This window comes from Salmo salar, chromosome ssa29 (assembly GCF_905237065.1).
Source record: "Salmo salar chromosome ssa29, Ssal_v3.1, whole genome shotgun sequence".
Taxonomy (NCBI): domain Eukaryota; kingdom Metazoa; phylum Chordata; class Actinopteri; order Salmoniformes; family Salmonidae; genus Salmo; species Salmo salar.
The window spans coordinates 21,125,001-21,140,000 of NC_059470.1; the positions used below are offsets into that span (position 1 = coordinate 21,125,001).

The 15,000-nt window shown below is 43.9% G+C and overlaps 1 protein-coding gene across 1 annotated transcript in view; it reads left to right on the plus strand.

Annotated features, from left to right (window-relative positions):
• The window catches only part of LOC106590335 (piezo-type mechanosensitive ion channel component 2-like), a 156,859-nt gene that overhangs the window by 129,734 nt on the left and 12,125 nt on the right, over positions 1-15,000 (plus strand). Inside the window, 19 exon segments of the mRNA XM_045710585.1 lie at positions 1-51; positions 740-862; positions 1,170-1,370; positions 1,996-2,119; positions 2,122-2,199; positions 2,385-2,486; positions 2,650-2,815; positions 3,752-3,995; positions 4,558-4,654; positions 4,932-5,097; positions 5,298-5,387; positions 6,881-7,002; positions 7,197-7,277; positions 7,739-7,842; positions 9,204-9,333; positions 11,578-11,640; positions 12,509-12,675; positions 13,052-13,245; positions 14,810-14,989. The exon segment at positions 1-51 is cut by the window's left edge and continues 126 nt beyond it. Of these exon segments, the coding sequence (XP_045566541.1) occupies positions 1-51; positions 740-862; positions 1,170-1,370; positions 1,996-2,119; positions 2,122-2,199; positions 2,385-2,486; positions 2,650-2,815; positions 3,752-3,995; positions 4,558-4,654; positions 4,932-5,097; positions 5,298-5,387; positions 6,881-7,002; positions 7,197-7,277; positions 7,739-7,842; positions 9,204-9,333; positions 11,578-11,640; positions 12,509-12,675; positions 13,052-13,245; positions 14,810-14,989 (2,483 nt within the window).

The window sequence follows — 15,000 nt, forward strand, 5'->3', positions numbered from 1 at the left end:
TACCAACTCACCTCTATAAACCCCTCTACATACTCCAACAACTGCTCCATGGTGGGTTGGTGGAAAGGGGGAGTGGGTGTGTGTGGGTTGGTGGAAAGGGGGAGTGGGTGTGTGTGGGTTGGTGGAAAGGGGGAGTGGGTGTGTATGCATGCAGGCTGTATAGTATGTTTAACTTCTGATCTTTCCTCAATAATTATTTTCTCTCTCTCTCCTTTCTCTCTCTCTCTCTCTCTCCTTTCTCTCTTTCTCTCTCTCCTTTCTCTCTCTCCTTTCTCTCTCTCTCTCTCCTTTCTCTCGCTCTCTCTCTCTCCTTTCTCTCTCTCCTTTCTCTCTCTCTCCTTTCTCTGTCTCTCCTTTCTCTGTCTCTCTCCTTTCTCTCTCTCTCTCTCTCTCTCCTTTCTCTCTCTCTCTCCTTTCTCTCTCTCTCTCTCTCCTTTCTCTCTCTCTCTCTCTCCTTTCTCTCTCTCTCCTTTCTCTCTCTCTCTCTCTCTCCTTTCTCTCTCTCTCACTCCTTTCGCTCTCTCTCACTCCTTTCGCTCTCTCTCTCTCCTTTCGCTCTCTCTCTCTCCTTTCGCTCTCTCTCTATCTCCTTTCTCTCTCTCTCTCCTCTTGCTCTCTCCTCTTTGAGTGTCTCCTCTAGGGGATCAGTCTGACCTAAAACAGTCATTATAATCTGGTGTGTTGTGCTAGTCTTTACTATTTCAGGGTGTTAATGACACTCCTTTCCTCTCGTCTGTAGCCTCTGAACTACACGGATGCCCAGAGGAGTGAGATGGCCCACTCCCTGCTCTACAGCGCCCCTGTGGACCCAGCCAACTGGGTGGGCCTCCGCAAGTTTTCCCCCCTACTGGAGAACCTGAGGGTGAGTGGAGGAGAGACGCTGCACTGGGAACCTGACTACACACACACACACATACACACACACACACACACAGTACACATACAGTATAGCCTGTATTCTCACGTATACCTACAACTACTGTAATTATGTTACATTATACACTAATATCATCTCCTGGTCATCCCTTCCAGTATTCAAATTACATTTAACTCTTGGGGGTATCCCTGTAAACAGTGGGTTAGACCTATACTGGAAAATATGTTTATGTCATTAACACATACTGTCAAACCCTGTCCCCTTTATCTGTCCTATCTCCATCTCCAACCAGAACAACCTGTTGATACTGGCCCTGCTGGCGTTCGAGGTGACCATCTACCGTCACCAGGACCTGTACCGCATGAGGAACAACCTCACCACCCCCGTCACCAGAACCATCTTCCATGACATCACCCGGCAACACCTCGACGACGGCATCCTCAACTGTGCCAAGTACTTCATCAACTACTTCTTCTACAAGTTCGGCCTGGAGGTATGATGCCATGTCAATGTTGAGTTTCACTGTGCAAATACATTCTTATCTGTTTTTGGACTATAGCAAAGTGTCCATGTTTTATCCTTGTGCGATAGTTGGAATATTTACAAGAATATCTTTGTTTTGAAATATCTGTTAAGAATGTTAAAGTAATTGTTGAGTTGTCTTATTATGAATACCGGAATACCGTTATGGATCCACATCCATACCGGTAACGATATTTGGATACAGTGCTAAATGAAATGAAAAGTTCTACAAATTCAACTACTTCACTGTCAGTAGTTTTGTCCTAGTTTGGTTGAGTATCAAACCATCAGAAGAGAGAACATTAAAATCACCTAGAAATCATTTGTGATCATTCAAGGGTAAAGCTCTAATCATTAAACATATTTCGAACTTTTATTACTCAGATACTGCCATACTGGCAAAAATGAGAAAAATATTACGATATGATATTTTGACCATATCGCCCAGCCCTAAGTTTCCTACATGACTGAGACATAACTCCTACTTCCGAACTCCATCTTCGTGCTTCCTACCCGTAACCCTCTGTAGACCCAATATAAAAGTCCCGTGAGACTAAAGCTTCCTAAATATTAACTATTGTCATTGTTATTGTAAGACATGCTTCCTGTTAGCGGTGAACGTGATTGGCCAGAGGATGGACTTCTACGCCATGCTCCATGCCTTCGGCCTGATCGCGGTCATCTACCGCCGGCGGCGAAAGGCCATTGCTGAGATCTGGCCAAGTACAGCTGCTTCCTGGCCTGCATGCTCACCTTCCAGTACTTTGTCTGCATCGGCTTCCCACCGGCCGCCTGCAAAGGTGGGTGGAGCAACAGAAAGATATCAAACACATAATTTTGTATTGCATTGTATTATATTGTATGTTGGGCCATTTACCTCTATGTCTCTCCTGTGTCAAAGTTAGTACATAATCTTGCACAGGTCATAACAGACTGTATAATAATAGTGTTTAAATGGATCCATTCCCTCTCCTCATTTTCCTAGACTACCCATGGAGGTTCCCCTCATCCTCCACAGACTCCAACGTCATCAAGTGGCTCTATTTCCCTGACTTCCACACCAAGCCCAACCCCCTGTTCCTGCTCTGTGAGTACAGCCTGTATTTACTGAGCGTTTGCCATTGGGATTGCTGCTACTGGGACTGGGACTGGGTTTGGGATTGACTTGAAATAAGTGTGTTTTTCTTCATCCTCCTGTTTTCTGTCCCTCCTGTTCCTCTTCCTCCTCCTCCTCCTGTCCTCTCCCGCAGATGACTTCATGCTGCTGCTGTGTGCCTCACTGCAGAGGCAGGTGTTTGAGGAGGAGAACGAGGCTGCCGTGCGCCTCTTGGCCGGGGATAACGTGGAGATCTGCAGGGACTTGGACGCCGCCTCCTTCAGTCAGCACAACCCCGTTCCTGACTTCATCCACTGCAGGTAGTCTATATGAAACACAGTACCAGCCAGGCCCAGGTCTGGTGCACAGGCTGTTCCTGATCAGGAATCGAACCCGTGACTCGTGAAAGAGTTAGCCTTATGTACTAAAGTCCATGTGTTTTTCTCAGAGTGCCAGACCGAGTTGTTTGGTCTTAGGTAAGTTATTCCATTCACTGTCAAGTTATTCCATCTCTCTAAGTCCCTGTCCAACGTGTCTATTATAAAGTCCCTTTAGACACTTTCCTTGGGTTCCCATTGTTTTGACATGTGAAGTGAGTTAAGTGAGCACATTGCCAAACACCTGTGTTTTCCTTCCGCTCTCACCTCTCTTTCCCTCACTATTTCCTGGTATCAGATAACTCAGGGATGTTAAAACAATCACTCCCTCGCAAGCCTTTAACCTTGTCCTGTGAGTGACTCGAACATGGCTTTCCATGTTCCTGAAAAAGGGGGAACCGTTCTGACACGAGTGGCCTGTAAAACAGCTGGCCCTTTGGAACAGTCAGCACGAGGTCGTATCAGAAATGCCCCCCCCCCCCCAGTCTCTGACACCACTGCTCCTCCAGTTCACATACATCTGCCTGTAAAAACAACAGGACCTGGTGACCGTGGTGATGACAATGTGTCAACAAAGTTGTAATATTGAATGAATTAAAGTATTGTGTTGTAGAATAAAATACACAACTTATCTCTGCTCATCTCTGTATGGATATTAAAAAGCTTGTATTTGGACATGTATTGTTCCAGAATATATTTTTGTTGAACGTTAGCTTTGCTGCTGTATATGGCAACTGCATGCTTTCCCCATACTCTGGTTCAAAACCCAATTTCAAATTTGATGATTTGAATGACAGATTCCAAACAAATGACTTTTGCTTTGAATGTTGTCATTCCCTCACTTCAATAAGTCTTTATTCATTCATTTCCCTCTTTCAGATCCTACCTGGACATGCTGAAGGTGATCATGTTCAGCTACCTCTTCTGGTTCGTGCTCACCATCATCTTCATCACGGGCACCACGCGCATCTCCATCTTCTGTATGGGCTACCTGGTGGCCTGCTTCTACTTCCTGCTCTTCGGGGGCGACCTGCTGCTCAAGCCAATCAAAAGTATCCTGCACTACTGGGACTTCCTGATTGCCTACAACGTGTTTGTGATCACCATGAAGAACATACTCTCAGTAAGTGTTGGCAACACTAGATACAGTGTTATTGAATACTGGCATTACTGGGAATTTGGAAACTCAGTTTGGGCAGCCAACTTGGCATCAAACGTTGTAGGAAGATAATGAGATTGTAGTTAGAATGCAACATTTACAAATGTTGTTATTGTGGGTTTTTGGAGCCAAACGGGAAGATAGTTTTTCCCGAAGTCTGGCTCTGGGCGCAGTATGGTGACACATACCTGCCTAACAATTTAAAAAAAGTCAAAAGAGCGATGCTACTCCAAATGAAAACAAAACAGTACTGCTGTCCTGAAACACGGGCCAGGATTCAATCCGATCGCACTTGATCAACAATGAGGCTTTTAAAGGCAATGTTCCCGCGTTTGCGGAGATTGCATTAACGGTAAACACTGCAGATGAATTGGGGACATATATGATCAGTTCGGCCGGCTGGCCAGATAGGACAAGTTCAGCTGATCAGACCTCTGCAACAGCATACAGTAATCCAGATGTTGTGGTGTGTTTGGCTGCCGCTGTGTCCTGTTTTAGCTGACTGGTTTGTCCTCTCGGTCCTCAGATACTAGCCTGTGGGTACATAAAAGTCCTGGTCACCGATCACTGTTGGCTCATTCAGCTCTTCAGCCTGGCCTGCACTATAAAGGGCTATTCTAAACGTAAGTGACCCTGTTACCAATGTAAAGCAGCGTGCCTTTGGAAACTCACTTTCTCCGTGTTGATATGTGACTAAAATGTAACTCACTTGAAAGGATTTACTAAACATTATTCAGTTACATTTTCATAAATGCTTGATGATGACTCCATCGGAAGGGGGTGGGGACTGTACTGTATAATTTGAGTTGAGAAGTTTTATTTGACTTTCTTCTAAATATAAAGAATCAAAAATTTTTATGAATAAATATTTCATGATTCATATTTTTGAAATCCTTGCAGCTGAGCAGCACACCCACAAGCAGTGTGAGTTGCCTAGCGACGAGGCAGGCATCATCTGGGATAGCATCTGTTTTGCCTTCCTGTTGCTACAGCGACGTGTTTTCATGAGCTACTACTTCCTGCATGTGGTCGCCGACATCCGCTCCTCACAGATCCTGGCCTCCAGGTAAATTGTACTATTGTTTGGTTGACCCTCGTCTACTGTCCAGCTCGCTCTCAGTGGACCCTGGGGATAAGGTTACTTTAATCAACTTTACTTTCACAATGACCATTACATTTTCTTTTTAATAGAAAATCAAAGTTGACTGTTTATTCAGTCAATTTATTTGTCAATTTATATGAAAAGTATTGTGTTTGTTGTGTTAGAGGGGCTGAGCTGTTCCAGGCGACCATAGTGAAAGCTGTCAAAGCCAGGATCGAAGTGGAAAAAAAGTCTATGGACCTGCTGAAGAGACAGTGAGCGCATTTTCTACACAGATATAATATACATACATTACACATATGACGTACACACAGAAATATAACGTGCACTAAAGCCGTAGACTGTTCTCTCTGCCTCTGTATGGCAGGCAATACCGGAGCAACAAATCTGACACCAACAGGCTCCTGAACAGCTTCTATCCCCAAGTCACAAGACTGCTAAATAGCTAACAAAATGTCTACACAGACTACCTCCATTGACCCTTCTATTTCATTTTTTTTTTTTGACTCACAGGTCTCTACACACACACACACACACACACACACACACACACACACACACACACACACACACACACACACACACACACACACACACACACACTGGCTTTACAAACACACATTCACATACAATCATCATATATGCTGCTGCTACTCTGTTTATCGTATATCCTGATGCCTAGTCCCCTTACCCCTTTACATATCTACCTCTATCACTCCAGTATCCCTGCACATTGTAAATATGGTATTGGCACTGACCCTGAAACTGACCCTGTATACAGCTTACTTACTTTCTCATGTTCTTCTTCTAGCTCTTGTGTGTTTTTCTTCTACTTTACTTTATTTTATAGTACTATACTGTATATTGATATTGATTACTGCATTGTTGGGAAAGAGCTTGCAAGAAAGGCCTTTCACTGTACTTGTGCATGTAACAATAACAAGGTCAAACTATTGAAACTATACAGTGAAGTCCAAAAGTATTTGGACAGTGACAAATGTTTTGTTATTTTGGCTCTGTACTCCAGCACTTTGGATTTGATATCGGGTGAACCGTTTTGAAATTACAGCCCTTTTTGTACATAGTCCCCCCATGTTAGGGAACCAAAAGTATTTGGACAAATTCCCTTAATGGGTATTAAAGTAGTCCAAAGTTTAGTATTTTGTTCCCATATTCTTAGCACGCAATGACTACATCAAGCTTGTGAATGGATGCATTTATGGTTTATTTTGGTAGTGTTTCAGATTATTTTGTGCCCAGTAGAAATGAATAATGTATTGTGTCATTTTGGAGTCACTTTTATTGTAAATTGGAATAGAATATGTTTCTAAACACTTCTACATTAATGTGGATGCTGCTATACATCCCCACACGTCCTGACACCAAGCCAAACACTAACCCCTATTACATCCACACACGTCCTGACACCAAGCCAAACACTAACCCCTATTACATCCACACACGTCCTGACACCAAGCCAAACACTAACCCCTATTACATCCACACACGTCCTGACACCAAGCCAAACACTAACCAGTTTATAATTGCAATAAGGGACCTTGGGGGTTTGTGGTATATGGCCAATATACCACGGCTAAGGGCTGTATCCAGGCACTCTGTGTTGCGTCGTGCTTAGAACAGCCCTTAGCCGTGGTATATTGGCCATATACCACACCCCCTCGGGCCTTATTGCTTAAATATAGACTATTGGTAATTTGTGATCGTTTCTATCTCTGTGTCCAATCAGAATGGACCGCATCAAGAGTCGGCAGCAGAAGTTCAAGAGAGGCAAGGAGAGGATGTTGAGCTTGGTGCAGGAAAGCGGAGACGCCAAGGATGAGGAGGAGGATGATGAAGGTGGGACAGCAAGTGGGTTTGGAGTAACGAGTGCACTGACAGCCATGTTTGGATGATCTTCTATGTAGGCCTATACAGTTTTGCATTGATTGAACGATAAGCCTGTTTGAAGACACTCATCACAGTCCCACAACAATTACATATACAGACACATTCCATTCACATCATCAAGTACTTTGAAAGCAAAAAAAATCTTCGTTTTTCAGATAAAGAAAATACCAACAAAGAGAAGAGCAGGGGGAAGACAAAGAAGCAGTGGTGGAGGCCGTGGGTGGACCATGCATCCAGTGAGTGAACTTCGACCTTTCTATTTCAATATTCCAATTCAATAAGATACTGTGACTGTAGTTACATGTAAATAAATTAGGCACACTCTTAGAAAAAGGGTTCCAAAAGGGTTCTCCGGCTGTCCCCATAGGAGAACCCTTTTTTGTTCCATGTTGAACCATTTTTGGTTCCAGGTAGAACCCTCTGTGGAAATGGTCTTACATGGAACCCAAAAGGGTTCTACCTGGAACAAAAAATGGTTCTTCAAAGGGTTATCTTATGGAAACAGCCTGAGAATGATTTTAGGTTGTAGAAAGCTCCTTTTTTTCTAAGAGTGCATGAATTCGTTATTGACACACAAGATGAATACCATTTCTGATTTCTGTTTGTCTTTACATTCATATATGTGTGTACAATGTAATACACGGGTGGACTAGTGTAAGTAGGTAACCTTTAACCTTGTCTTTCACTCCCTTCTCAGTGGTGAGAAGTGGTAACTATTACCTGTTTGAGACTGACAGTGAAGAAGAGGAGGAAGAGGAGGATAAAAAGGAGGAAGAGCCACCCAAGAAGTCTGCATTTCAGGTACTCAAACATAGGAAATGACCCCTTTACCATTGTCCTGCATTGAGAATATAGAATTTTGTCCAGCAAAACCAGTTGGACTGTTTTTGATTTTATCTGTATCGGTTATTTAAAAAAGACTGCTTGCTTCTATTTCTGTTTGGACCGATTTCTAATGTGTAATTGTTCTTACAACAGACAAGTAACAAGTCGTTCTTTTGCTAATTCCCTGATTTTGTTTGTTCTTTTGGCACTTAACAGTTTTCTTTCTTTTTAAGTACTAACTGCTAACATCCTTTGTCGTGAGTTGTGTTTATTTGACCCTTATTTGCAACAAACGTTATGTTCTCTAACTCTCACCCCTGCTTTGTCCTCCCTTTGTAGAGAGCAATCCGAAAGTTTGCCTCTGCCTCGTTGGCTTTACCAAAGTCTATCATTAAGCTGCCCAAAACTGCTCTGCAGTATATAATGAGGGCAGCCAAGGTACTCTCACTACTAGGTCTCCATCTTGTATTTCCCTTTTGTATGCTGTGTGTATACTCTTTCCCCCTTGAGCACTCCAGTCAAAGCCACTTTCTCACGACGTTACACGCATTTTCCACTCTCACTCCAAAACATCACCACGATGTCAATAAAGTTCTGTTCAAAGACCACGGCCCCGCTCCATTTCACAAGATGCTGCTGAGTCATGACAAAATGGCCACCGCTGATGATGCATGGAAATGCAGTGAACTGTTGCTTTGGGAGAGAGATATGCATGTGGTGGTGGCTTTTCTTCCAGGGTAATTCTCTGTGGGGATTGGTCTGTGTCTCAAGCAGGTTTGGGGTCAATTTCAGGAAGTAAACTGAAATGTACTGAACTAAAATGGAACTGGCCCCAACCCTGGTCTCAAACTAGTAATTGTTGGTGGTGTTCATCTTGAGGGGTGCTTTATTCCATTGTAAATCCATTTTTTTGTCCCGTTGATATAAACACATGCCCTTACATTCCATTTCATTGGATCAAAACACCCCCTGAAACTGTATCGTGTACTTTGTCAATGGCTTTTTCTTTTACCTGTGAGTTACTGGTTGGTTGACTAGATTATTTTCTCTTTGGCTGCCTAATCCTGACACATTTCCTACACTCATCTCAACTATTTTGTTTTGAGTGTGTGAACTTAATTTGAGTCCCATTGCTTTTGATTAAACACTTGCTCACCAATGGTAAGTTTGTCAACATGAACCAGACGCACTAAGATCAAATCTCTTAACGGTTGTTCAATATGTAGCAGGGTGGGTGTCACAATTAAGCAGCCAAACATCCTTTCAACAGAATCTCTGGACACATTGTGTTTGATCACCAGTCCACAAGTGTGGCTGTTAACGTTTTCTCCCCCCAGTTTGTGTACCATGCCTGGATCACCGACTCCAAGACGGCTATGAAGGAGCGTAGCAAGGAGAAACGCCGCTTCTGGAAGAAATACACTGAAGGGAGCAGCAGCAAGCCAAGGAAAGAGGACCTGAGGGAAGGTATGGAGGAGGACCCAAGTTCTCATTCAAAGCAGATGACTTAGGCTTTCAGTCTCCTCCGTTTCCAACCTTAGCCTGGTTTAACCAGACTGAACATTGTGCAAATGTCAAACATTGGTGAGTGCAGCATTCAGTTTGGTTAAACCAGACTAATCCAACCCAGTGTAGGAGATTTAATATGCTAGCAGTGTCACGTCCTGCTCCCTCTCTCCAGTGCTCGACGTCGCCAGTTTACTCATTATTACGCACACCTGCGCCTCATGAGACTCACCTGGACTCTATCACCTTCCTGATTACCTCCCCTATATATGTCACTCCCTTTGGTTCTTTCCCCAGGCGCTATTGATTATGTTCCTGTGTTTTATGTCGGTACGCTACTCATGTTTCTTGTTTTGTTGAATTTATTATTCAATTCACTCCCTGTACATGCTTCCCGACTCCTAGCTTACACGTTACAGAATAACACCTCCTTTAACAGGAGTATATTGGACACACCTGAGTGTCGTTAATGTCTCTAGGACGGTCTCTGCCGCCCTCTGGTGACAGGTGGAACCATGACAAGCAGTTCCTCTGGGAAACAAGCCCCTGCCTCCCAATGTTTCCCATCGTCTCGCGCCATCCGTCTGTCCGTCACTTGTTGTGTTAAATCAAATCAAATCAAATGTCTTTATATCGCCCTTCTTACATCAGCTGATATCTCAAAGTGCTGTACTGAAACCCAGCCTAAAACCCCAAACAGCAAGCAATGCAGGTGTAGAAGCACGGTGGCTAGGAAAAACTCCCTAGAAAGGCCAAAACCTTGGAAGAAACCTAGAGAGGAACCAGGCTATGAGGGGTGGCCAGTCCTCTTCTGGCTGTGCCGGGTGGAGATTATAACAGAACATGGCCAAGATGTTCAAATGTTCATAAATGACCAGCATGGTCAAATAATAATAATCACAGTTGTCGAGGGTGCAACAAGTCAGCACCTCAAGAGTAAATGTCAGTTGGCTTTTCATAGCCAATCATTGAGAGTATCTCTACCGCTCCTGCTGTCTCTAGAGAGTTGAAAACAGCAGGTCTGGGACAGGAAGCACGTCCGGTGAACAGGTCAGGGTTCCATAGCCGCAGGCAGAACAGTTGAAACTGGAGCAGCAGCACGGCCAGGTGGACTGGGGACAGAAAGGAGTCATCATGTCAGGTAATCCTGAGGCATGGTCCTAGGGCTCAGGTCCTCCGAGTGAAAGAAAGAAAGAGAGAAAGAGAATAAGAGAGAGCATACTTAAATTCACACAGGACACCGGATAAGACAGTAGAAATACTCCAGATAGAACAGACTGACCCTAGCCCCCCGACACATAAACTACTGCAGCATAAATACTGGAGGCTGAGACAGGAGGGGTCAGGAGACACTGTGGCCCCATCCGACGATACCCCGGACAGGGCCAAACAGGAAAGATATAAACTCTGTAACACAAGGTGCTATCTAGAATCTTAAAGGGTTCTTCGGCTGTCCCCATAGTAGAACGATTTGAAAAAACCTTTTTGGTTCCAGGTAGAACTCTTTTGGGTTCCATGTAGATGTTCTACTGTACTTGGAACCCAAAAGCGTTCTATCTGCAACCAAAAAGGGTTCTCATATGGGGGCAGCCGAAAAACTTTTTTCTTAAAGTGTACGTTTCACCCCCTCAGGATTTCTCTCAGCCTCCGTGACGGGATGTTATAGGCTCTAGACTACTCATGAATGGGCATTTTGTGCCCTTTTTTTGCGTTGTTCAAGACCACCTACTTAACGATTTACTGAAGCCTTAACGGGAGCCATGCTGTGTCCAGTCCACAGTTCCGCCAAGTCTTCCCACTTCTACCCTCCCTCCCTCCTTCCCACAGCCCAGCTCCAACTCCAGTCAAGGCCAAGGCATTCCTGGGTCTGAAATATAGGATGCCATGTTGAATTAGATATGGTCAATTCATCCCATGTGACGGCTGGACTGACTGTGGATGTGGCTGGAATACAGAACGGTCTCTCAGTTTAGCCAAATCGTTTTACATGAGGTCTGGGAGGAGACAGCAATGAATTGGATAGGCTATTTAGATAGAGAACAACTTGTTCTGCAACAAAAAAGTACCCTTTCAATGGGTTGTCAATTAAACATCCTTTGTTTGGAAGGGTACTTTTGGGTTGCAGCTTTGTGCAAGGGATATGTTTATTTTAAAAATGTTATGAATTTGTTGAAACATTCTATTTTCAATCTCTTTTCTATCCAGCTGTTCGTGTTGCTGTTGAAGTGGAGGATCAGGAGGAGATGGAGGAGAAGAAAGACGGACCAGGTAGGTGCCATTCAAACCAGGGTTGGGATAAATTGTATTTAATTTCAGTCACTTTCAGGATGTGGAATTGAAAATTCAAAAGGCACTCGCACATCTGAGCTATCTTTTGTGCAGGTGCATGGAAACAGTTGGATAAGATGAGAAAAAAGAAGAAACCTGCACACTGCTCTTGATTGTATCACTGATCTTTAAAAAGCTTTACGTATCGGCCTCACGGCCTTCGTCAGAGCTTTTGTGAGTTTTTTAAATGAGCACCCTTATGTAGACCTAGCCACACCCACATCCATTCCACGCATGGAAAGGGGTTAGAGGCGAAGGAAAAACCAATAAGGGCTATCAAATATAACAATATGCATTTCATAAATATTCAAATAAAGTATATTAAACACATCTGTAAAACCACAATCAGGACACCAACTTACCAAGCAAGTTTTATAAATCATTGGGTACAGCATATGAAAAACGTCAGAGTAATCTGAAATAACGGCATAATTCATGTTCAAATTTACAACATAACATACATAGGCATTTCATCATTAAGACCTTTAGGAAATAATGTCTGGCGGGTTAAAATCCCAAAACATTCTCTTTTACTCAGAGTATTATTAATATAACCTGTCTGATATCTTAACTTTCGCTATGCCACAAAATCTAAAGGTAGAAATGGATGTGGAATTGGAAATGGAATTTCAGTTTACTTCCTGGGTTAGGTTCCTTGACCCCAACCCTGTTTGAAAAGTTAACCCAACCCATGGCGCATGGCCCTCTGCATCGATGAAGTTACAGTTTTACTGTAAGTCACAAAGAATAAAGACTGATGTGGACTTGGCTATTAAAAGACGTGTGTTGTCTTCCTCCCCATCCACAGACAACATCCTGAAGCGAGTCTTCAACATCGTCAAATTCTCCTGGGTGTTGTTCCTGGCCATGTTGGACAGTTTCACAGCCTGGATCAATTCCATGTGTCAGGAACACCTGGACATCTCCACCGTGCTGCGCATTGAGCGCTGCATGCTCACTCACGAGGTCAAAAAGGTAAGGTCACGGCCAGGGGGTTTAGACTATTCTGAGTATTTATTTTGTGATGCTTAGTGTACTATAAGGCATATTACCTGATACCTCAGGTGTACAGTTCAATGAGAATCCAGCTTTTTGAAGATTGCCTGTGAATAAGTGTCTCTTCCTAGTAGCAACACCGTTTGGTCCCACTTAACATTGCATAATTATTTACCATTTCATACTGTAGTAAAACCATGGTAATTATTTATAGTACCTATTTCTAGTAATAGCATAGTAGTAACATTGGAATTGCCTATTTCCAATGTTATTATATCGTTATTACAGGCTATGCAGTATGAGGTGGGTGTAGGGCAAACAATTCTAACAGCCATTCTGGGTTGTAATGTTCCAGGGGAACAAGCCTTCGCGGGAGAGCATCCACGTGTACTACCGCAAGCAGATGTGCAAGGCTGCGTCCATTGAGTCTGGCCTGGAGAGAACCGAGGAGGAGACGTGCCAGGACTGCATCACCCACAAGGCCGAGCGGCAGAGCTGTGCCTATCTGGAGAGCCAAGACCCTATGGTGTCTCATGACAGCCTGTCCAGGTAAGGGAATTGAGGAAAATACACTTTTTATTACAGTTATATTACTACTTAATTATATAATTATTGTTACTTTTTATTACATTTTTTATTTTTGTTTATTTAGTAAATATTTTCTTAACTCTATTTCTTGAACCGCATTGTTGGTTAAGGGCTTGTAAGTAAGCATTTCACTGTAAGGTCTACACCTTTTGTATTTGGCGCATGTGACAAATAACATTTGATTTGGTTATTCATACTCATAAGAAATGATGAGATTGATTCACCTCTTGTCATCATTAAAGTACATCAATCAGAGGAAATCCTTTTCAATATGATAGCTGGTGATAGCTGGTGATAGCTGAGGAATCAGTAGACAAGGTTGTTCAGCTGCTTCTTGATACTCCAAGGATATTATGCTTACTATCATTCAGTTCTAATACTCAAAACATCAAGGGAGACTAAATAAAAGAATCCAAACACTCTAGAATCAGGTGCAAGATATTGCCTGTTTTTGAAAGATGTCATGCTGTGCAGTAGGTCAGATTGGAATGTTGAGGCCTCCTGAGTGGTACAGAGGTCTAAGGCACTGCATCGCAGTGCTAGCTGTACCACTAGAGATTCTGGGTTTGAGTCCAGGCTCTGTCGCAGCCGGTCGCGACCGGGACACCCATGGGGCGGTGCACAATTGGCCCAGCATCGTCCGGGTTAGGGGAGGGTTTGGCCGGCAGGGATGTCCTTGTCCCATCGCCCACTAGCGACTCCTGTGGCGGGCCGGGCACAGTGCAAGCTGACATGGTCGCCAGGTGCACAGTGTTTCCTCTGACACATTGGTGCGGCTGGCTTCCGGATTAAGTGGGCATTGTTTCAAGAAGCAGTGCAGCTTGGCTGGACTGTGTTTCGGAGGACGCTATCGGCTATCGGACTTCACCTCTCCCGAGTCCGCACGGGAGTTGCAGCGATGAGACAAGACTGTAACTACCAATTGGATACCACGAAATTTGGGAGAAAAAAGATTGGAATGTTGCGGGTGGAACAGATAATTGAACGATTTATTTGCATTCCATCCGTGTGTAATAAAACCCAAGCCTTGCTCAAGTTATCCCATCTCAGCATGGCCACCATTACATGATAAACACTTACATTACATTACCATTTGACAGAACAATTATTCACTATTCAGTGGTTATGTTTTGGTGTTGTGTTGATATCACACTGCTTGTTGGTACACACGTTGTCTGTTTTAGTCATAGTTTGTTATTTATTTGAGACTGAAGAGTGCCAGGCTCCTGGTATGTGATGGAGTGTTTATGAAGGGTTTAAAACCAGCCTGGCAGCTTGAAACTGCACAGCTCTGTTCTGGACTCTGGCCTGACACTCACACACACTCACTCACACACACTCACTCACTCACAGGCACCCTGACATACACACAGGCAAGCAGACAGACACAGACATGAAGGCGTGCACAGATAGAAACACAGATACCCATAGGTGCAGGCGCACACACACTGTATGAGTTTATGCATGGTCCATAGTCTGTTTAGACCACTCCACAAACTCCATCTGTCTGTGTGTGTTTCTCCAGTGCGTACACAGAGAACACCCTGCTCTGCTCCTGTCGTTCCACACTGGACCACACTGATATGGGTCCTGACCGCATCCAGATGCCCAGGACCAGTGAGCGTGCCCATCCTAAACTCTGCAAGATGGAAGGCCTGGACCTAGAGTCCACCTCCTCAACTGACAGCAGAGGCAGCCATGCCAGGTAAGAAACTA